Genomic DNA, 23711 nt, shown 5'->3' with positions numbered 1-23711 from the left:
TGGCCCCACTATCTATCAAGAACATCAAAGGAATTTTTCCAATTATCCCATGCAACTTCATCATTCTTGGTTGCTCAATCAGTGTCGCTCATAATAGTACAAAGGTTTAACGTTGTGCATGCAGCTACAACCTCATATTCCTCTTTATCGTTATCTTCTTCCTTATTTCCCTCATCACATTCAACTCAGATCTCCTCGTTAACCATGAGGACCCAAAGTTGCTTAATTGGACACTGATGTAGGGGTTTAAACAACCCGCTACACTTATAGCACAAACCCCTATGTTTTCTATTTAAGAGATCATAATATAAGAGGTGATGAACTCCTATATCTTTAGGTCTCGTTTTGTTTTTTTCCAACCCATCCTGTTTTTCGCTTAGGCTTAACCCATTTCCTCCCCAATTACCCTCATTCTGCCTTAGGCCTGTTTTACCCATCACACTAAAGATGTGTCAATTTCTCAATTGGGTTCTACCATCCCCACGTGGCTCACTCCTTCCCTGTCACACTCTGTTTTTCCTTGACATCTCCACATCAATGGCACGGGTCACATTCATCGTTATTTCCTAAGAGAAAGGATTTGCACCATGCAAGTTTCGCATCCTTGCATGAATTTCGTCCTTCAAGCCAGGATTAAAGTACGAGAAAAACAGTTTGTCATTCACTCGTGGTACCTGAGCAGTTAAATATTCAAAACTTATAATATAATCCTTCATACTTCCTGTTTGCTTCAGAGAAGCCAACTAATCATCAACACTTCCTTTCCTTCCCCGTTCCTCCATATCTCTCCAACATCTTTTTTTGCAAATCTTCCCATGTTAACTCCTCATCATTCAACAGAGAATGAAAAAAAAATGTATTGTGTCTCCTTCCATACAAAGTTGGGCAATGTTCATATGAATTGTTTCACGTGTCTCTTAGACATTAAAATACGTACATATATGTATATGTATGTATGTACATGTGTCTACATACATATACGTACATATATAAATATATATGTACGTATACATACGTATGAACATATACGTACATATATGATACGTCGTGTATGTACACGTATACATACATATACGTACAGTGCACATTCATATATAGTTTCCTTTTGTTCTTTTCAATCATTTCTTCAAACGCAAACTATACACTCTTTTCATTGTGTCGAGTAAGTTTCAGTTCTTCTTTTCTCTCTAAGTTTCATTTCTTATATCTTCTTAATTACTTTTTAAGTCTCATTTCTTCTTTCTTCTCACTGACTATAAATTCAGTAACATGGCAGAAACAAATGCAGATTTGAACATGGAAGAAGCAAATGCATATTTGAATATGGCAAAATTAGGAAATTCAAGATTTATGCATATAGTATGTAGCGCAATAATGTTTGTCTTGGCCATAGTACTTGGAATTTTCAAAAAAATAGAAATTGATTTACCACGTTTAGGTAATTTGTGCATTCCAATCACTACCTAAAACAAAACTCTCGAACATCACCTCATTCATTGTGAGCAGCTAATTTGAGTATATATACATATCCGTACGTACATTGTTAAACTCGCTTTTAGTCGCATCAAAGCCAATAAACTCAGTTTCTCCACTAATGTAGTAGAGGGATAACCAAGGATCAATCCAAGGACTCAACTATGATTAAGCTTCAGAGTGTAAAGTTAATTCTTGTAATTATTTACTACTTAACTATAAAACCAAGGTGGGAAAATAGAAAATGAAACAATGAAATTAAAAAGAATAAGAAAATTTGGTTAAGGAAAGAAAGAATATGAACTAAAAGGAAAAATAAAAGAAAATGTAACTCTAAACTACCTAAAACAGAAATAGAAATTAAACTAATATGAGAATTACATGCAACTAAAATGACTTAAAACTAAAACTGGAAACAAGAAACTCAAATTGGAAATTTAAAAGCTAAACAAATCCTAAAACCTAAACGAATATACTCATGTATGAAGTAACTGAACTTTAATGTTGCAGACACATATGTACAATCTAAGGTAAAGAAAAATCAACAAGAAACATCTAGAACTAATGATCAAAAGCAAAGAATCAGGGAAGAACCTCATGAATCAAAAGTCTAAGCACTTGTAAAAACAATAACCTACACTATCAACATCATTATTATCATTCACAAATTGAACTTTCTCAAACAGAAACTAAAGGAAAATAAGTCCTAAATCCATAACATTTCCAAATAACAGTAAACTAAACTATGAAGAAACAGTGCCTAAATTCTAATTAATTGAAAGCAAAATAACAAACTCACAAACAGAATTGATTTCATAGGTGAATGTATATTGATATGAATAAAAGAGTGCTTAGAGTTCTCAGGAAGACATCCTGTTAAGTGAATCCCAATCCAGGGTATTCAGTTCATATTTCAGAACCTTGAAATGACTCTTTCCACTAATTTGTCCAACCAATGTTCATTTACCTATTTATCAAAAATTCACAAACAAATGAAAGGAAGCATAGAACAAAATTTAAATGTGCAAATGATTGAGAATAAAGCTTCAACTACACTCAGAAAGACATTCTGATTAAAGTAAGCCCCAATCCAGGGTCTTATAGTTCATATTTCAGAACTTGCAATGGCAATTTCCACTCATTCTAAATCAATGCAAATCTAAATCTGATATGCACTAAAGAAAAGAGTAGAAACACAAATTCGGATGAATCTTTATACATTGGACTCATCTTTGACTCGAGACGACATCTCGATAAAGAATGTTCACTACGGAGTCATTTGATTCCAAAGAGGAATTGCAAAGATGCAGAGAATCAGAGTCCAATTCAATTTCTCAAACATAACAAGCACAGAAATCAAAAACAGTGAACAAAATCAAAACGCAAACAAGAACTGAGAAAGAAGCACGAAATTGCACTTTATTAATCATGAGAAAGAAAATTACACACTACCGAATTCAACAATGCACTCACGGTCTGTCACTCTCGCAAGCTTATCGGCGAAATCCAACAACCAAGAACTCTAATCCTACGAAAGCGTAAAAGCCCTAAACTAAAGACGGAATGTAAAATTGCAAGTCTGGAAGTGTAAAGTGTATATATTGTGTGTAGAAGTTTATTTTACATGAGAGAACCCTTTTTTATAGGGTGGAAAACGGAAAAAGAGAAAAAATTGGTAGAGGGGAACCTTGCTTGACACGCTGTAATCTTCGCCCTCCACGTGGCAGTGCCGGTCAGCTCCGGTCATCTTCTCCGGGCAGGATCGCACCAGTGGAGCTCTCCTCTTCTTCCTCTCGCCTCACTCTCTCTTGGCTTGTGTGTGCTACTACCTCCAAATGAAGTGATGGAGTGAAGACCCCCAAAGGAACAGAACACCAAAACGATGACGTTCCACTAAAGGGCAAAGCCCATTGCAGTAGCGCCAATCCACTCAGCCCAATTCTCCAAGCCTACACCGTCAAACCAAACGCAGCGTTTTACGAATGGCCTAATAATCCAAATGTGGCAGCAACATTGTCAGCCCAAGGCTTGCTTCTCAACGGCCCAATTCATTTTCTACAGCACAAAGCTTCTAATCAACAGCTAAATTCAATTTCCACCCAAAACCATTCAATCAAGATAAGTCCATATGACCAAAGGCTTTCCTGCAATTTAACTCAGAACCCATCAGCATATAAAAGCAAGGCATTTCAACAATTAAAAATAAAGGAAAAGACTTTTATTAAATTCTAAAAAAAAATATAAATTTTTTTTCTAATTATTAACAAAAACTAAAAATTACACCTAAAAACCTATTTTTAACTAGAATTTTATAAAACTAAAGAATTACAAGAAAAACATAAAACTAGTCTAATTCTAAGAAATTAAAAACTAAAGAAATCTAAGAAATGATTTTTAACAGAGAAAAATACGTAAATCTAGAGTGTTATCATACATATACATACATCCTTGTATATATACATGTACGTACGTACATACATATACATACCTTGTCTTTATCATTTGTATCAAAATTAAAGTCTACAAAATCTATTACACATATGTACGTGAATGTACGTATATGTATGTACAATTTTATATGCGTACATATATGTATATAGATGTATATGTATGTATATATGTATACATACATGTATGTACGTATATAAACATATATGTACGTACATATGAACATATACAAACATATATAATATGTCATGTATGTATGCATATACACACCTCTACGTACACTGCGCATTTATATATAGTTTCCTTTTGTTCTTTTCACTCATTTCTTCAAATGTAAACTATACACTCTTTTCATCTTCTGGAGTAAGCTTTAGTTTTTCTCTCCTCTATGTTACTTTTTAAGTTTCATTTATTGTCTATTATATATTAGTTTCTAAATTTCATTTCTTCTTTCTTCTCACGTAATCTCAATAGCAGAAACCTATGCAAATCAGAATATGAAAGAAGCAAATGCAGATTCGAATACAGTCAGAATTAGGAAATTTAAGATTTATACACAAAATACGTAGCATAATATTTTTTTTATCATATTTTTACAATTATGTTTTTTTTGTAATATTCATAGTTTTTATTAAAATTCAAAGTAATGTAAAATGTTATATTTTAAGTAGGCACCATTCTCTTAATATAGTATTTTAAAAATATGAGATACCAATCTAAACATTGAAGTTTAATGTTAAAAATATTTAAAAATATATATTATTTATTCTTATAATATATCATGTAATAAAAATAAAACTAAAAAATATTATAATTTTTTTTCTGGAGAAGTAATAAAAACACAATATTTTTTAAAGGAATTCGAAAAGAGATCTTTTTAAACAAAAATGAGTTTCTTTTAATAAAGAAAACATCTTGGTGGAAAAGAATATGCAAGAAGTGAAAGACAACATAGATTTTCTACCAACAACCTCAAAACAAGTAAAGATTTTCTACCAACAACTTCAAAACAAGTAAAGAAAGGTGCCTATCATTTTAATATTACTTTTAATTTCTTTTAAAAAGATGGAAGATAGCTATGCAATATATTAGCATGCATGAAAATAACTCTGAGTGAACCAAACCTTTATTGTTAGCGTGCTTTATTTTTGTGTTTTTTTTATCTGGACTTGTGGAGTGAGGGGGAACAATGGTGCCATTGATGAAGAGTGAATTTCTTATGCAATATTGGTTTCGGCCAATGCAAACTCAAAATGAGGCTTTGGTTACTTCTATTTTTATTAGTAACTAAGAAACTGAGCTAGAGATGGGACATTATTCTTCATCCCAAACTTTTTTCCTTTTCAACTCTTTTATTGAATCAATGGAATATATATATATATAGACACGTATACATACATATGAACATATATATATACATATATATACATATATGATACGTTATATATGTACACGTATATATACCTATATATAGTTTTTAAAAAATTTTCTCATTGCAAATTATACACTCTTTTCCGCATACGTAATGTATGTACACGTATATATATACCTATACATACACTGCATATTCATATAACTTTTTTTTACTTTTCAATAATTTCTTTGCAAATTATACACTCTTTTCACTTCATCGCGTAAGTTTTAATTTTTCTCTTTTCTCTATGTTTCATCTCTTCTCTCTTCTATGTTATTTTCTAATATTTGTTTCTTCTTCCTTCTCGCTGACTATAATTTCAGTAAAATAAATGCAAATTCAAACATGAAAAAAGCAAATAAAGATCTAAATATGGCAAAATTAGGAAATTAAGGATTTATGCGCAAAATACGTAACACAATAAAGTTTGTGTTGGTCACAATATTTGGAATTTTCAAAAAGATAAAAATGAATTTATTGCATTTAAATAATTTATGCATTGCAATCACTATGACAAAACTTTCGAGGATCTAATTGTACCTGCATTACCTCCTTCATTGTGAGCAGCTAATTTGACTATATATACATGTACATATATACGTTCGTTCATATATATATATATATATATATATATATATATATATATATATATATATATATATATATATATATATATATATATATATATATATTACATCTAAATAGCAACCTAAAACAGAAAATGCATTAAGTTTTGTAATACTGAAGGAGACAATTGGCTCCAAAAATATCTAAACACAATTCTTAAAAAATTCAAATTTGTTTCTTTTGAAAAATAATCGGTTAACTTTAGCTAAAATATTTATTACTAGATTTTTTTATTAACTGAGAAAGTAAAAGAAAGGCAATGCATTGAAAAAAAAAAAATATCCCGTGACACATCTTATTTGGAAAATTCATTCCACATACCTCATTCTAAAATGTATTATATATTTTTAGAAAGTTTCTCCCAAACAACTAATTACGATTCTATCATCCTTCATAGGATAATTTGAATGTATGGTAATTTTTACCTAAGTAGAAAATTGTTTACCGTCTGATAACCAAGTAAAAAGTTTATTTTACGATTATGTTTTTTTTATTATAAAAAAATTAAATATATTTTTATTATTTAATTTTTGATAAAAGTTAAAATTTTTTTTTTTGAAGTTTTGATTCAATTTAGTATTCAAATTAAAAATGTGAATTTAATTTTTTATCTAAATTTTATTAAATTGATTTGACATTTTAAAATGATTAAATTTACATTTACTTTTAAAAAGGAAGAGATTAAATTGTCTAAAATTAAATGAAAAAATTAATTTTTAGTGAAAAGTAATAGATTAAAAACATATTTAACACATGCAAATATAATTTTACAAAAAATATGTAATTATGTTGTGTTGTTAAGATATAATGAACTTCATTGGTTTAAACATTGATTTTTTTATAAATAAATAAATAAGTAACTATTTAAACTTAACATAATTTTAGATATTTATTTTATAATAATAAAAAATAATAAAATTATTATTGATAGTGTTATATTATAAAATTTATTAAATAAATATTTTTTATAATTTTATAGGTAATTTTTAATTTGAAAAAATAATAAAATTTAAAAAAAGCCAAGAAAAAAACGGTTAGATTTTATAAAAATTATTTAAAGGTAAAATTGGAAAGAAAATATGACACTAAAAATAAAATCTCTTATATATATATATATATATATATATATATATATATAATTGTGTAGATATTTTTTTATAAATTTATAGAATTTATGTTTTCTTGATTTTTAATTTGTTAAAATATTTGTATGGAAGCAGTAAAACTGCTTTTTATTATTATTTTATATGATGAAATTTTTAAATAAAATCCAAAAAGGTAAAACAATTATAATTAAAAAAGAACATGAATTCAAATTAAATTAATTGAATCATCTTTCAATTACTTTTTTTCAATTGGTTTGCTGGTCGTTAATGACTATAGCAATCAAAGTCGAATGGGCCGAATAGGAGTAGGCCCATTAGGGCCTGAGTTTCCCGCTAGATATATCTTTATCTTCCCGCCATTTCCCTTGTACTCCTGCATTCCTCGATTTCCCATTTCGCAAATCCAATTCTTCTTTCCACTTCACAGTTTCGGTCACAAAGCAAATGATCCCACAACAAGAACCCGATTTAAATCTCAATCACCTTAAGCTATATTACGGTTCGTTACTTCCCGTTTTTTCTGTTCCTTTATTCTCCGTGTCAAAGTATCATAATTTGTATTGGTTTGTACTGGGTTTGACTTCTCTTCAACGTTTCCTCTTCTCGTTTCCCCAGGAAAGCTGTTTCCTTTTACCGATTTATGTAGATGGGTGTCTTATGGCAACGGTAATATCGCCAAATCTTTGTTTCTAAAGAGTGTACATTCTTAATTCTAATGTGTTTCTAGTCCCACCAATAAATTGATATCCGTCGTTAATCTCTCTAAAATAATCATATCAGTTTCTGTTCCTTGTTTATAGAAATATGCTAGACTTTGTTGTCCTTGTTCTTTTCTGAAATCCGTCTCTTTGTGTAATTTTTATAAATGGACAAAGTGAACATCTCCTAATTTAGTGACTTGGGACACAATTAACTTTGCTTTTAATTTAGATTTTACATTTTTGTGGGGATTGTTTGTAGATGCGAAGCACCCTGGTTGTGATCAATCCTATATGGGACGGAGAGAGTTTTCCTTCACTCTGGTGGATGATATTTATCTGCGTTTCCAATCTTTCAACAATGCACACGAGCTCGAAAATTCAGTCAAAGAGAAGTCCCCTGTTAAGATAGATATTGGGCCTGTCTACTCTGTTGATGTAATGTGCCTCCTTCTCCAAACCCTCACTAGCTAGACTCCATTGTTAGGCAACAAGTTCTTATAATTCATGCAGGAATTACAAAGCGTTTTTTTCTTCGTCAATCCTTTTGTGATGATAAGATGTAGCTTTTATTCACTCACGTATTCTGTTCTCTGTGTTTTGGTTGGTTCAGCCTGCAAAAAGGTATGCCTATGCGCAGAGTGAAAATAATGTCTTTGCCCCAGTTGAGAGGGAGTTGATTTTCGATATAGTAAGATTTTTTCTCTCAGTCTCCTAGTGAAGCCTTTAGTTATTGTGGCCTTCTTCACGTTTGACACCTTTTCTTTTTTTGGGCCTCTGTAGGATATGACAGACTATGATGATGTTAGATACTGCTGCTCAGGTGCTGACGTTTGTTTGGTTTGCTGGCCGTTAATGACTATAGCAATCAAAGTGATTGATACTGCCTTGAGAGGTACTAGTTTGCATCTTATATCATACTAGAGAGACAGTGAAAATTTGCCATGTATATTCATTGCATTGAAATAATTAGACAGCATTACATATCTTAAAATATAAAGACCATGGAGTGGGTGTAAATCACTAGGTGGAAATCCTATCAGATAACAAAAGTTTGCCTCATAATCACCAGGTGACTTTACTTACTGGAGTGGTCATCCCTAAGCATAATAGGTTTCTTTTTGCCGAAGCAGGAAGAGACATGATTTCTACTTGAAAATTTATGAGAGTGGCTATAGTCTAGGCTGTGTCTTGTACATTTCATTATTTCAACATCTTAATTAACTGACATCTTTATTGCTGGGGAATGTATGACTTCGACAATGCCTCATATACCTTGTTAGAGGAGTCTCGGTGCTTAAGTGAGTTACTCCGCGATATTTCGTACTATTGGATGTTAATCACACTGATTGCATGTTTTGAGCTTCATCAAGCATCTCTTGTATTTGTTCTCATGCCACTTCTGATCTTTCATTGTGCTAATCTTCGTATCAAAGATTGCGATTTTCTTTTCCTAGCTCTTTTTGTCCTTTGGGTTCAGACTTTCTTCGTTATACGAACATAGTCAAAATACTCCGAGGGATATAGAATATCCAACATGCATTAAATTCATATACACTAGCTTTGCATGCTGCAACTTTGAGCCTACTTAGTTATTTACCAAATCAAGTGGGCGTTATTTGGGAGCATGTGCTTTATTAGTAACTTTTGTTGACTTTTCCTTTGGGGCTACTGTTTCAGATGACTTTGGTTTCAAGCACGTTCTCTGGGTATACAGTGGACGCAGAGGTGTTCATTGCTGGGTCTGTGATGGGAAGGCAAGAAGGTGAGGCACTAAACAATCAAAAGTTATCCTTTGCCTACTTGTGACCGTACAGAGTCATAAATTCAAACACCACCTTTTCTCATACAGGTTGTCTAATGAGCAGAGAGGTGCTATTGCTGACTATTTTCGTGTCTACAAGGTAAAGTATACTGATGGCAAGTGGTTTTCGAATACATGTGGAAGTGTTTGTTGATTTCATATATGCTGTCCAGGGCAATGAAAATAGTCATAAGAAGGTTTCTTTGACGGGTGCTGCCCTTCATCCTTTCTTGGCGTAAGTCTTAATACGAATGATTAACTTTTCGAACCAGATCTCTTATTTCGTATCCTAACCTGTATTTTATTATTCCAGGACATCATACACTAACGTTCTCAAAGACTATTTCGAGAAAAATCTGCTTACCGGACAAAATTTACTTGCTACTGAGGAGAGATATGAGAAAATTCTAAGCATGATTCCTGATGAATGTACTTCTTTTTCCTGTCCTTCCTTCATATGAACCTTGTTACTTTATTTCCTGCTACTATCTTAGGCGGTTTAACTTTTGCAGCTATTGCTTCTGAACTTCGGGGGAGATGGCACGATAGTAGGCGGTCTTCTAGTGCAAAAGAAGACATCAATGTTGTTCGATGGGAACAACTCAAACAGTTGCTGCAATCTGGAAAACATAAGGTATGTAAGCTTCCTTTTAGGAAATGCTGTCTGCTCTCTTCAATATTTGTACGAACATTTTAAAAATCGAAAGAGCATGGAACTCTCGAGCAATATTGGTCTTGAAATTCTTGGCGTGACCTCCTACAGTTGTTACATGCTTCTTATTCATTTAAAGTTGATTGTAAATTGTATGCAATGATGCGGAATTTTATGGAACAAGCATGATTTGTTGTTTCCATTTATTATTAATGTTTCCGTAATACTTTTTGAAGGCGCAAGGGCTGCGCCGATGTGTTGAAGAGATTGTGTTCTCCTTTACATATCCGAGGCTTGATATGGAGGTTTGTCGATCACCTGCTTTCCTTTTTCCCACATCCTCTTTTTATCTTTCATAATAGTACCGTTTCTGTAGTCGAAGTGCCCAGCAATGTCTCTGTATTACCAATAACACCTTTTGGCTAATTTTAAGTTCAGGTTGTTCATTAAGACTGTTTATGTTATAGGTTTCTAAACATATGAATCATTTGCTCAAGGCTCCATTCTGTGTACATCCCAAAACAGGTCAGTGTCTAATATGTTTATGCACAATTTTTATTGACAATCAATTGAATTTTTTATTTGAGGCTTGGGATTTTCACCGATGACATTATAATCATATGGTTTTGCCTTCTGATTTTTAAAGAGAAAAGTTGAACTATAAAGCTATCTCCCGGTATAAACTGTTTGATCGAATTCACTTTGATTGTTTAGCATTACATGGTATTGTTCTTTGTTGTAGGTCGTGTTTGTGTCCCAATTGATCCAAATCGGTGCGACGAATTTGATCCTACTACAGTACCCACCCTTTCACAGGTAAACTTATTCTGCAATGCAATTTTCTTACCTGCATTCAAGGGAGGGGAAAACTTTCCACTGGTTCAGTTATTTGCGTATTTTTCATGTGGGAAGTTCCTATTTATTACTTAACAGTATTTGGGACATGCATAGTGAAACTCGCTCCCTTTTCTAACACATTTTCATGTGGAAAAAGGAAATATCACCTTTTGACATGATTAAAGTGGGGGCATAAAATATATGCCTGTATTTCACCATTGCATTTGTAGTTTTGTACCATAAATTTTTTTTCTGAACACTTTTTGTGTCTCGATCTTGCTTAGTATTTTGAGTTGTATGTGACATTGCAGCTGATAGAAGAGCTTAATTACGAAGGCTCAAGATCTGATGTTGATGGTGGTAAGTTAATTACACTCGAACAATCGAAATTTCCTTTTGTAAAATCTTCACATTGCCGTCACATTGTGTCTTGGACTCTTCGAGTTCAGGTTGTGTACATTAATATGCTCCCTCTAATGCTAATTGCAACTTGGAAAGTGGTTTAATACCTTGTTTGATAGCAGAATTGAGTAGAACTTCGCTTGGACATGCTATTACGCTCTTCAGATCGTCATTCTTACAGCCTTTATTAAAAGCCTGCAAGGTATATTTTCACCACTGCACCGAACTGCATTAAGTTAACCTCACTGACATTATTATTAACCATTTGGAATATATATTTTGAAAGGGAGTAATAAGGGAATGCTTGGAACGGTGACTCATTTTCTGTTTATTTATACGTATTTTTTGTGGCATTACAACTGAAATTCATCCAAACATTTGTGTTGATGCTGTTTATCTTACTAACTTGATACCGTATTATTACAGATTCAGCATTCAAGTATACCTAGCATAACTATTTTAAATAATGAATACTGCAGGAAGAGATAGAAAATTCGTATAACGTAAAATTGCAGCAGTCAAAGAATTCCCTTGGTTGGTAAAGCCACCTATGCTTCATATTGGTTAGATAGAGCTGTCTCGAGGTCACATTAATGGACACAATCAAAAGATGGAATGTTCATGGTACTGTTGAATTATAAAGAAGCATTTTAACTCTTGTATTTTAATACAACTGCAACCGTTCTTCTGGTGAGAGAAAGGCAATTAATTTGAACCTCCATTCATCCACTGTATAAAATTTTGGATGGCCCGTGTTACGTAAAAGATATTTCTGCCAGTAAATGGAAATTAGCAGTAATTTTAATGTAGCGTCTTGTGAAGGATTACAAGAGATTTATTATATAGTTTCCCAGGTATTGAATTATGAAGGAAAAATTCATTAGCATGATCACAACACTTCTGTACGGTGAGTGACACTGAAATTATCTTTCCAGAAATTCTGGTACAATGACCATGCAAGGTGTTGTCGTGACATCCCACTAAAAATGATTGTAATTACTCACTGTGCTGAATCTGCTAGATTGTTCCACATTACGTAGCAATTAAGGGAAAAAGTCGGCAGATGGTAATGTATCTCAGACATTTTACAGTGATAGTTTTTTTTACAATGATTGTACTGAAATTGAAAGTTATGGTTTCATACAGCAATCTGTTGTACAATTCCAATTGACGGTCTCGGTTATTATGAATGTAACTTGATAATATATTTAAAGGAAACTTTACCTGGTTATGAATTTTTACACAGGTCCAAACTACAATTTTTTTCAGTTGTGAATGGCCACTAAAGCGGCGTTTAGGTTTAGATAATTAGTGAGAAGGGTTGTTCAATCATGATATGAGATTTGAATGCAGAATATGGAAAGGGTGAAACATGGTAAGAATCCTTAAACTTACGTGAAGTTTGATAGATGAATAAGAAAAGAAAAACAGAAGATGGAAATAAGATAGATATCCTTTGCAATAGAGAGATAGCAAGCACGGGTAGGTAGGTGCAATGCAACCGACAGTGAGAAGGTCCCACATCTGCTCTGCTCCTAATAGAATATTCTTGCTGCCTATTTATACCTCTACGTGTATTCTTCTACTAAAATACGCCTACTTGTATTTAGACACCTAACTTAAGGGAAGGTCAAATACGTGAATCACTATTCTAAACCTCGATCCTTCATCATCCAAATTAGGTTTCTCTTTTTTGGTCTACCAATAATTTTTCATAAAATCTAATACTCTATAGTTTATTATAATCAATTTTACTAAACAGCTGCTTCAAATTGAAACTAATGAAATAATTTAAATATTAATTAATATGGAATGAATTATAAATAACTTAGAAAATTATAAAACTTACAAAATTAAAAGTAATAACGTATCGGGATGCCAAAATTCTTGTGTTTCATTATTGTGCCACGTCCCAATCCTTTCTTTCTCCATTTTCTTAAATTTAAATAAATTAATGTTCTGTTGAGTCAATATTTTATTGGGTAATACAAGATTTTTTTGTCAGTATGTGTATATTGATTGTTTATTTTAACATTATTATTTAAGAAAATCCAAAGAAGTTTACTTTTAAAATAGAATGTATTTATTATAAAGAATTTTTAAATCCAAATCTCGAATTGCTAAATTCTGGTTCCTTGTTGTCTGAATTGAAAAACGCAACCTGGATTTATTAATACTATTTTACTGTTGTTGTTACGTCACTTTGCATAACCTTCGATCCATTTAACCCTTAATTATTATATTATTGTTTTCTTTCTTTCTTTTTTTGAGGCAATGTTGTCAAGAATGCGTTTTCAGTGCAGATAAAATGTCCATTTTGGAGGTTATGGACAACCTTTCATGCAACCTAACACCCAGGTTAGTAGATTCCTGTGATGTCTTTTGTTACGTTTTATTTGAATTTAAAATGCCAATAATCTGCAACACTATATTTCTAGAATGATAATAAGACTTTTTGAATTAAAATAATTATAGTTTTATGAAACCATATGTTGATGCATGACTCATGAATCCATATAGCGTAAGCGTGAAATATGCCTTACACGTGTCATGTAAGCATGCTCATGTTGTTCCCCACTTTAATATTGCTAAAATTTACACTAAATTAAAGTAAGAGAAAACACTAATGTATTCCATCACTAAATTTACTTCTTATAGCAAAGTGGAAAACTATTGAATGTTTTATTTTTATAACTAAGATTATACATGTTATGTAAAATGCTAAGTCCTTTATAGCATAGTGTAACCAATAATTTTTAAAAGGATAACAATTTACATATATAAATGGTATATATTTTCAGCATGTATTTTAAATATAGAATGTGATCCTTTGGGAGATTAAAGACAAGTTTTAATATATCTTACATAGAACAAAACTAAATATATATTTTTCAATTCTAAGACAACTAAGAATAGATATAAAACTTACTTTCCAAAGTATTTGTTAAATTATGTTAAATCGAAAAATTCATTTTCAAAGATATTACACTAACGAGATCTCGAAGATGATATCGATACACACTGATGAAAATTAAGAAGAATTTGATTTATTGAATAGTAAATGTCTGAATTTGCAGTGGATATATCATTGTTTTGATTTTGAAAACGATTTACTCTGTCTCTGTTGGATGTGTTGCTAAATCCTGTGGTTAATTAGAATGTCTGGTATTGTTGTGGAAGTAAAGTAAGTGTAAAGTAAAAGAAAGGTTAAAGTTTATACGAATATATTAATTAATTGCTAAATGTGCACTATTTGTGATGCACAGCTTTAATAGAAAAAAGGTTAAAGTTAATTAATGTATAAGACAACATTTTGATGTGATCTTTTATTATGTTCGATGAATGTCTTGGGATCTGTCTAAAGCAAGTCTCATCCATATTTCACATGATTTATTTAGAGGTTATATATATATATATATATATCTTTTGAATAAAAGAAAATTAACTTTAATTTTTTTAATTGAATAACTAATTAATCTTATAAGACCTAATTCACATCTATTTGAAATGGATTAATAGAGTTGAATTTTAATTATACATTTCTGTGAGATTATTAATGTCGTGGGTATTATTAACTATTTGGGGTCACTTTTAATATTATTAGTGTGATCATTAGTTTGACGTTTGTAGCTAATAATAGCATGATAGTATATGGCTAGACAAATGTTTGTAATTTTGTTCTTATGGAAGTAAATGATAAATATAATATATTAAACTAACATGACTAAATCAACGAGATACTTCCCCTGATTATAAAGAATATCACTATATTTGTTATGATGATTATTTCTTAATATTTTTATTATATGTACTTTTACTTTTAACATCGTATCATTTTTAATCTTGGTTTAAGAATGGTTATTATTTGTTCTGCGTGATTTTACACTAATAAATTAGTAAATGGTAAAGTTGAATCTTAAAATTGTACACAAATTTTAATCTAGTTTTGGAATTTTAATAAATTAAAATAAAGTCTTTAAAAATAATTTTAATTATTTATACTTGTCCCTTATTTCAGATAGATTCTTACACGTTGTCACTAAAATGAAATTTAGTTTATATACATTATTATTAAAATGCAATTCAGTTCATATATTTAAGAATTACATTATATTTTAATAGTAATAATAATAAGTATAATATGTTTAAAATGAAAGATAAATGTAGAAGAAAAAAATTATTTTGAAGACGTTTTATTTATTTATAAATATTTAAGGGTTATTTGGAAAAAAGATATACATTTTGAATTGTAAGTTGTGAAAAATATCAAAAAAATAAAACCATGTAAATAAAAAAAATATTATATCTTTGAAAATGAAAATTGTGAGATTAATATTTTGGAAGGTGACACGTGTTTGGCACATTCCCTATGCCATGTAAGTTGGAGAGGAGACAGACAGGTAATTCCAGAACAGTATCTGCCATCTTACTTCGTAACCAGGTTTTAGGAACCTGAATTTACGAAAACACCCTCCATATTCTCTCTAAATACCAAATACGCCACTTGGGTATAATAAGAATCATACCATATCCGTATCTCACAAGCGAATGCGAAGCAGAGAGAGAGAAGAGCCACCCTCTCATACAACTCAACAAACAACTCATTCCAACAACGAAGCCTTTCAAAATTTTCACTCTTTCTCCTTGTGTCGGTGTACTCCTCTTCCGGGCCACTCGTTTTAGCTTCCTCAAACGCGCTTTTGGTTGAAGAAGCTCCTCTGGGATCTGAGTGTGGGGTGAGAGAGAGATGGGTGAGTTTTGTCTCTGAGTTAGATCTACGTCGCTTCATGTGCCAGTTTGGTGTTGGGATTGGAGGTGGGGTTGTATTTGGATTCTGTGTGGGTTGAAGGAGCTGGGGTAGGGGGGGTAAATGTGCTTGGGTTTTGTTTTATGTCAAAATTGAACCTTACCTTTCTATGTCTTTCCTATTGGTGGCTTAATTTGTAGTGGCTCTTGTCTCAGAATGCAGCAAGATCACAGAAAAAAGGTGGATTTGTTGTTTGTTTTCTTCATTATGCTTTACTCTTATTAGTTGCTTCACTAAAAGTATTGCTTTTTTCAAGTCTTTCTCTGTCCCTGAATGAATGATGAGGGTGCCCTTTTTGTATCTAAGCAGAGTAATGAATGATAAAACTAAAATTTTGTCTCCTTCTGTGTTGGTGGGTTACTTCTCAGAATTTTAGATTACTCAAGTCTAGGCGTGGTAGCGAGGCTCTGCCAAGTTTCTTCCATGGGGCCTTCTTATGATGTTAGTTAGCTCTCTTATATTTAGTCCACCAGTGACATAATTTCTCTCCCCCACGTGACGTTTGGTTGACAGGGTCTTTATTTTTTTTCACCATTTCTGCAGTACTCTAATATGTTCATGAATTTTGCGTGGTTCTTCTTTTTACTTGCTAGATTGCATTCCTGGGGTTGATCTTCCATCTCAATCAACCCACCCTTTTGCTTTTCTTTGTTTCTACGTCTTCTGAGATGTGTTTCGCACGCGTTAGGTGCATTGTACGAGATTGACTCTCCCAAATAAACGTCGGTGAATGACAACAAATGGTGAATTGGGGAAGAGAAAAGTTATAGTCTAAGAATTGTGATGTGTTTATGGTTTTAAGCGCTATATTTTCTCCTTTTGGCTGGAACAAGCTGGGGACGGGGAGTGACGCTGTTTATGGTGACAATGTGTTTTTTTGTTTATTGTTTGTTATTTTGCTTGTGTTAGTCCAATCTACGTTGCTGACATGACCAAATTACTGAAAATATAGTTTCCAATCTGAGTCTATGATTCTTCAATACCGAGTTAGTTCCATAATGTAAATTATATGGCACACGCTATTTTGTTTGTTTAATGTGTATTGAACTTATGGATGGATCATGGATTCTGAGATATAGCAAAGAATGTTTATTTATTATTTTAATTTCAATTTATCTACTTTGAAAACCTATTTCCGGTTTGTTGCTTTAGCTTGATTTATTAACGTTTGTAGATGACCAAATTTGGGCATGCCTGATTTTCCTATGTGGATTACTTTTATATCTTTGCAACAGGGTTCAATGGAGATGGAATTTTTCTCCGATTATGGCGATGCCAACAGGTACAAAATTCAAGAAGTCATTGGGAAAGGCAGTTATGGTGTTGTTTGTTCAGCTATAGACACTCATACTGGCGAGAAAGTAGCAATTAAAAAGATACATGATATCTTCGAGCATGTATCTGATACTGCACGTATTCTCCGTGAGATAAAGTTGCTTAGACTTCTTCGACATCCTGATATTGTTGAAATTAAGCATGTTATGTTGCCACCTTCGAGGAGGGACTTTAAGGATATTTATGTCGTTTTTGAGCTAATGGAGTCTGATCTGCATCAAGTCATTAAAGCCAATGATGACTTAACAAAAGAGCACTATCAATTTTTTCTGTACCAGTTGCTTCGAGCACTGAAGTATATTCACACTGGTATTTTTCAATATCTGATACTTACTTGTTTATCAATATCTTATTAGAATGCGCATTGTGTTGCTAATAATAGCTATACCTTGTTTTCAGCACTTGAATGGAATGTGACTGAAATTGCATCATTCCTTTGCATTTCTCTTTACGCAGATGTCAGCATTATGTATATCAGTTTTTTTTTTTCTAACTGTTGCTGTTGACTTTGTTTTTACCTCGTGGCTGGATTTCCTTAAACTTATGTGGTTTGACCAAAATGTTTTACTTATTCATTTTCCTTTTTTTATATATTTTACTGTGTATTAATCAACTTAATTTTGCTGACTTCAATGCCAGTATTAATGCTGATCTAATATTTATCAACACATTGCAGCAAATGTCTATCATCGAGACTTGAAGCCAAAGAATATATTAGCCAATGCAAACTGTAAACTTAAAATATGTGATTTTGGGTTAGCTAGAGTTGCTTTTAGTGACACGCCAACAACTGTATTTTGGACGGTATTCCATCATAAAATTTCCTCTGTTTGTTTCACACCCATTTTACAGCTTTGCTAGATAACAGATGGCTGATGTTTTTCTTGCTTACTTAATATATTATTTCTATAGGATTATGTTGCTACAAGGTGGTATAGAGCACCGGAGCTCTGTGGATCCTTTTACTCAAGGGTATGACTTTTTCAAGATTCTTTTGTATAGTCTTGAATATAAAAGAAGAGAACCAAATTCTGCATAGTCTTGAATCTCCATACCCTAATTCATGCTCAATAGTTTTGTGTAGAAATTTCATATCAACACATGATACATGCTTTCTGTTATGTTCTTTCCCCTCAATAGCTAAAAGTAAGACCCAAGACCAATCTGTTATTTATTATTAATTATTAATCCACTGGTTTCTAGTTTCTGTTAGTTTTGTGTCTTCTGGTGGGTTAACGCTAAGGTATTGAATGCAGTATACTCCAGCAATTGATATTTGGAGTATAGGTTGCATCTTTGCTGAAGTATTGATAGGAAAGCCTCTTTTTCCTGGAAAAAATGTTGTGCATCAGTTGGATCTGATGACAGATCTGCTTGGTACGCCATCGCTTGATACAATATCTCGGGTAATTATTTTTCTCTGTAGAGGGAAACTGTCAGCATTTGCTTAACTTCATTTTTCCAACATCATTTTTTTGGTGACAATTTTGAATCTTTGTGTTGGATGCAGGTACGCAATGATAAGGCACGGAGATACCTGACTAGTATGAGGAAAAAACAGCCTATACCATTTGCACAAAAGTTTCCTAATGCAGATCCTTTAGCCCTACGACTACTTGAAAAGTTACTCGCCTTTGATCCAAAAGACCGGCCAACTGCTGAAGAGGTTTGTTATATTGTTCTCTATGCTTTGTTTGTGTGAGTTGAAAAATTATTCTAGTTACATTAGTAACTGTTTCTAGAACTTACGCTTTTTCTTTTGGAGTTTGGACAAATAGAAATGTGTAATCAATCACACAGCAGTTTCATTGTGTGCAATAATTTGTGATTTTCTTGCTCAAGAATTTTGAAGGATTTGGCATTTTCAGGCATTAGCTGATCCTTACTTCAAGGGACTTGCGAAAGTTGAGAGGGAGCCATCATGCCAGCCTATTACAAAAATGGAGTTTGAATTCGAAAGGAGAAGAGTCACAAAGGAAGAAATTGGAGAGTTAATCTTTCGTGAGATTCTAGAGTATCATCCTCAACTATTGAAAGACTACATAAATGGAACAGAGAGAACTAATTTTCTTTACCCAAGGTTTTTATTATTTGTTTTCGGTTCATTCTTCAACTGGTTATCTTATTTTCCTTAATATATATATATATATTTCACGTTCTACCCTATTATTCTTCTCCTTATCGTAATTGGTGCTTATTCTTCACAGTGCTGTTGATCAATTCAAGAAGCAATTTACTCATCTTGAGGAAACTGGTGGCAAAAGTAGTCCAGTTCTGCCACCTGAAAGAAAGCATGTATCACTTCCCAGGTAATTCGTTAATGTAGTAACTCATTGGATTTTAATTGTCATTTATTATTATCATGCGTTGTTGGAAAAAAGTTCTCTTGATTATATTATATTTAACACAGCATTGAATATTCTATGATGATTGTTGAATACACTAATGTCTATATGAGATGCTTAAGAAAATTATGCTATGTGCAAATAGGAACTGACACATACAGACAACTGGTTTTGACGCGATACCTGTTCTAATTTCATCTTCCATGTGCATAGATGCTATCACTGTTTAAAACTTGACTGGTCAAGGTATTAAATAATAATATAATAAATGCATAAAATATATTGAAGAAACATGATATCTTAATTTTATAAGGCTAAAAGCTAAAGGTGAAACGGCATTTTATAAAAAAAGTCCAAATCAAATATATCATTATACTTGTGTCTAAATTTCAACATTAAACAGCAATGTCTATTAACAACAGTATCAATTTGACATTTATAATTAAAAAATGATGATTAATATTTGAACCTTTTTTTTTCATTTTTCTTAGAAGTAAAAAAGGTGTCTGTTAAGTATTTTTTATAGGTTCACTGGGAACTGTTTTTTGGCTTTTTCTCATTGATTTTCTTGCTCATTGACTGATTTGTCTTATGGCTGATTTAGTTGTATATTTGGACTGGACGCAAGACGGATTTACTGATTTTTCAATTAAATCGGTGAATTTGGTGTTGGTTTTAGATCATAGGGAATTACTATACATTTTTCTAAGATGCATTAATGTAAGATGTTGTTGACTATATCGTCGATGAAGTGACGTGCACGAGTTGCAAATGCACTCAATTATTTCAAACCTGTTATTGATATTTATCTGAGCCATAATTTAGTGTCATTAATGGGGAACTTAATTAGATTACATCACACTAAATTTTTCTTGTTTGATTTCCTTATTTTCCTTTTGGAATTATCGACAGGTCAACAATTATACATTCAAATACAGTACCCACAAAAGAGCAATCAAATATTGCTTCCAGCAAAATCAGGCAAACAACTGAGGAATACAGCAATAATTCCAGGGATACAGAAAATCCTGTGCCAAGGTCCATTCAGGGTCTGCAAAAATTTTCACATGGTATGTCATTGTTATCATATATCATCGTGCTTTGTCAGGTTTATGAGCATTGTCAGTAATCAGCTAGCAAACATTCTTGTTTTCAGCAAAACCTGGTAAAGTTGTTGGGCCGGTTATTCCATACGAGTATGCAAGTGTTGTCAAGGGTTCATACGAGCCCAGGACATTTATGAGAGGTTCTGTTCCTCCTTCTCAACCTACTCCCCCTACGAATCATTATCAAAGATTAACCTCTGGGAAACAAGAAAGGTCAGCAACAGAAGCTGAGAAGTGTGTATCTTTACAATCAAAACTTGCACAGCAATGTTGTGTGAATGGCCAAATAACACCAGAAATAGCAATAAATATTGATTCCAACCCCTTTTTCATGACACGAGCAGGAGTGAACAAGATAGAGCAGGATGACCGAATAGCCATTGATACAAAGTTGCTACAAACAAAAGCTCATCAATATGGTGGGATTAGTACAACTGCTCATAGAAAGGTTGGACCAGTACAGTATGGTATTACAAGGTTGTTCTAGAAGAATGTTGGCTTGTGAATAGTTTGGCCAGGTGGAGCAATCCTTGTCGAGCACAAGAGAAGTTTCTTTACAGTGGAGAAGTAGTAGTCTCTGGTGGTGCTTTGTGTAAGATGATTGAGTTAGTGCTACTTTCCCAGAAAGAACCAGCTTTCTCTTGTCAAACCTTGTAAACATTGGTTTCAGTTATCAATAAACTGAACAATTGAAATTGAGTTCTATCTTGTAATTCAATCCACACAACCTTTTCCCTACATATTTTTCCTTTTTAAATTTCCTGCAATGCCTATTTTGCAAATTGACATAAATAAATAAATCAGACTGGTACATGTACTTGTAAAAATGATAAAATTGCTATTTGTTTTATGCGTGTTATGCTCACGGGATATAAAGGAGATTCATTGTTTAACCATAGTGGTTTAATCCCCTTTGGCCATTATAAAAACATATTCCTCACAACTTTCTTAAACAACTGGATTCCATTTAAAACATTATCAATGGCTCAAATTCCTATTGAATTTTGCTCACCTACTCATAATAACTATTCATCCTTGAAAGTAGGTTTGATGTTTGCATGATTTGCTTCTATTTTTGTTTTTTTATGTTACTAAAAGAAACAGACATGTCTTTATTTTATTGAAAGAGAAATACCCGTAACATACCCTTTTTTAAGATGTAACTCTGGATCATATGCTTCAGATTAATATGCCAAGTGATTTTAGATCAATGGTTCAGATTACTTTCATATTTTGAATATACTTTATATGGAAAAATTTAGTTGAAATTATAGATAGGTGGTGATCCAAGTAAATTAAGTAATAATTTTTAGTCAGGAAAATGTTAAAAGAATGTGTTTTGCTACCACTGGTTTTTATTCAAATGGAATCCCTCGAACAAATAGTCTTAGCATTTGATTGAATGCGACATCACTGTATTTCATATGGTTTTGAAAATATGAACAAACATGTGGCCACCTTTAGCCTCTTGGAGCCACATTGCCCTTCCATGTGGAGGAAGTTACTGCAGCTACCTTTTGGAAGCTCTATCTATTAGCTACCTACACAGGATAAGATTAACTTTATGTGGAGGCTAGCTTTCAGAATGTACATCCACTTATAACTCTTCCTTTTTTCCTTCATCTTACTTCAGAATAGTTAAATCGGTAAGGGTGGAAAGTGTGATGCAAAGAAACTTGTGACTAGTTACTATCCTATCACAAAACCTGGTGGATCACTCCTGTCACTGTAATGTTGCATTGCAGCCCACATAATAGAATAGAAGATAAAAAAACAAGAAAAATTGCAGGGCTCTGAATGTAAAACATGGTTGGTTGATTTACATTAATCATTCATTTAAGTGATGGATTAAAAGCATTGGACGAGAATGTCCTAGAAAATGAGGTAAATTTGAATTTGAAAGAGAGTTGAGATAATGCATTTGAATGATTTGGTCGCTTGTTTATTGTTTGGCATTTACTGCATATGCAACTGCAAACAAGGCGGGGCTCACCAATAAAAGTCTGAGTCAGTTCATGTGCTGACCATTAAGTTATAAACAGGTTGAGAAAATCCTCATTCCTCCCTCCCTCCATGAATATTCCTCACCAGCTGCAAGCATTTATTTTTCTTTTTCTAAACCTCATTGCTGATATTGTTGCAATAAGTTTTTCTCCACTGATATCTTCTTTCATTCACCTACACACCCTAAAATGGATGACAAAAACTTCCCTTTTTCTTGTTACAACCTTCTGTGATGCCATGCCTGCCTAGTCACTCCTATTCACAGAATTTTCTTTAGCTAAAGATGTTTAATTCACTATTTGGCTATCATCATTCACACCACAGTTAAATAAGTAAACAAAAAACAAAGAAACATCCACTAAACTAAAGCTGTACACCAAATGTATGCATAAAAGGATCACAGAAACTATTAAAATGGAATTCTGATTTTGATATAAAAATAGCAGCAAAAGAAATATGTACAAGTTTTGCTCTTAAGTTGAATGTGGTTAATATTTGTGTGGTCATTAGCTTGTAGGGGGAATAATGGAAATGTGTCAATAGGTAGCCATAGAGGCCTACCATGTGAGAGTTTCGTTTGTTTGCACAGTAAGATGATTTTGAAGATAGTAATATGTCCAAAAGAAGAGAGAGGAGGATGAATAAATAACCGG

The 23711-nt window shown here is 32.4% G+C and overlaps 2 protein-coding genes across 11 annotated transcripts; both read left to right on the top strand.

Annotated features, from left to right (window-relative positions):
• Nucleotides 1-7446: 7446 nt before the first annotated feature.
• On the top strand, nucleotides 7447-12702 carry LOC108337353 (uncharacterized). Its single transcript, XM_017573858.2, has 16 exons — nucleotides 7447-7567; nucleotides 7684-7734; nucleotides 8029-8204; nucleotides 8380-8457; nucleotides 8550-8661; nucleotides 9447-9531; nucleotides 9619-9670; nucleotides 9744-9805; nucleotides 9884-9999; nucleotides 10083-10204; nucleotides 10459-10527; nucleotides 10690-10747; nucleotides 10965-11038; nucleotides 11371-11419; nucleotides 11584-11663; nucleotides 11941-12702. Exons 1-16 carry the CDS (start codon nucleotides 7513-7515, stop codon nucleotides 12001-12003), a joined length of 1302 nt encoding a protein of 433 aa, XP_017429347.1. The 5' UTR covers nucleotides 7447-7512; the 3' UTR covers nucleotides 12004-12702.
• A 3288-nt stretch (nucleotides 12703-15990) lies between these two features.
• On the top strand, nucleotides 15991-21753 carry LOC108338279 (mitogen-activated protein kinase 20). Of its 10 annotated transcripts, XM_052880078.1 has the most exons (13): nucleotides 15992-16276; nucleotides 16409-16448; nucleotides 16637-16709; nucleotides 17504-17912; nucleotides 18280-18407; nucleotides 18516-18575; nucleotides 18860-19009; nucleotides 19114-19269; nucleotides 19472-19683; nucleotides 19811-19912; nucleotides 20861-21018; nucleotides 21105-21267; nucleotides 21399-21753. In XM_052880078.1, exons 1-13 carry the CDS (start codon nucleotides 16249-16251, stop codon nucleotides 21421-21423), a joined length of 1704 nt encoding a protein of 567 aa, XP_052736038.1. In that variant the 5' UTR covers nucleotides 15992-16248; the 3' UTR covers nucleotides 21424-21753. The 10 variants fall into 10 exon arrangements, with proteins under 10 accessions (XP_052736040.1, XP_052736038.1, XP_052736034.1 ...); XM_052880074.1 differs by having other exon boundaries at nucleotides 15993-16212; nucleotides 21105-21753; XM_052880073.1 differs by having other exon boundaries at nucleotides 15993-16276; nucleotides 21105-21753.
• Nucleotides 21754-23711: the final 1958 nt, after the last annotated feature.

Source organism: Vigna angularis, chromosome 7, assembly GCF_016808095.1.
Source record: "Vigna angularis cultivar LongXiaoDou No.4 chromosome 7, ASM1680809v1, whole genome shotgun sequence".
NCBI classification, from domain to species: domain Eukaryota; kingdom Viridiplantae; phylum Streptophyta; class Magnoliopsida; order Fabales; family Fabaceae; genus Vigna; species Vigna angularis.
The sequence above is the reverse complement of the archived record's forward strand: the minus strand, read 5'-3'. Positions and strand labels throughout refer to the sequence as shown.

Bases quoted from the DNA above. Each gene is read 5' to 3' on its own strand.
- LOC108337353 (XM_017573858.2), top strand. From the start codon at position 7,513: ATGATCCCACAACAAGAACCCGATTTAAATCTCAATCACCTTAAGCTA. The intron at 7,568-7,683 runs GTTCGTTACTTC...TCGTTTCCCCAG, and splicing joins TCACCTTAAGCTATATTACG to GAAAGCTGTTTCCTTTTACC. The intron at 8,662-9,446 runs GTACTAGTTTGC...CTACTGTTTCAG, and splicing joins GATTGATACTGCCTTGAGAG to ATGACTTTGGTTTCAAGCAC.
- LOC108338279 (XM_052880073.1), top strand. From the start codon at position 16,249: ATGTGCCAGTTTGGTGTTGGGATTGGAG. The intron at 18,408-18,515 runs GTATTCCATCAT...TTATTTCTATAG, and splicing joins CAACAACTGTATTTTGGACG to GATTATGTTGCTACAAGGTG. The intron at 18,576-18,859 runs GTATGACTTTTT...TATTGAATGCAG, and splicing joins GTGGATCCTTTTACTCAAGG to TATACTCCAGCAATTGATAT.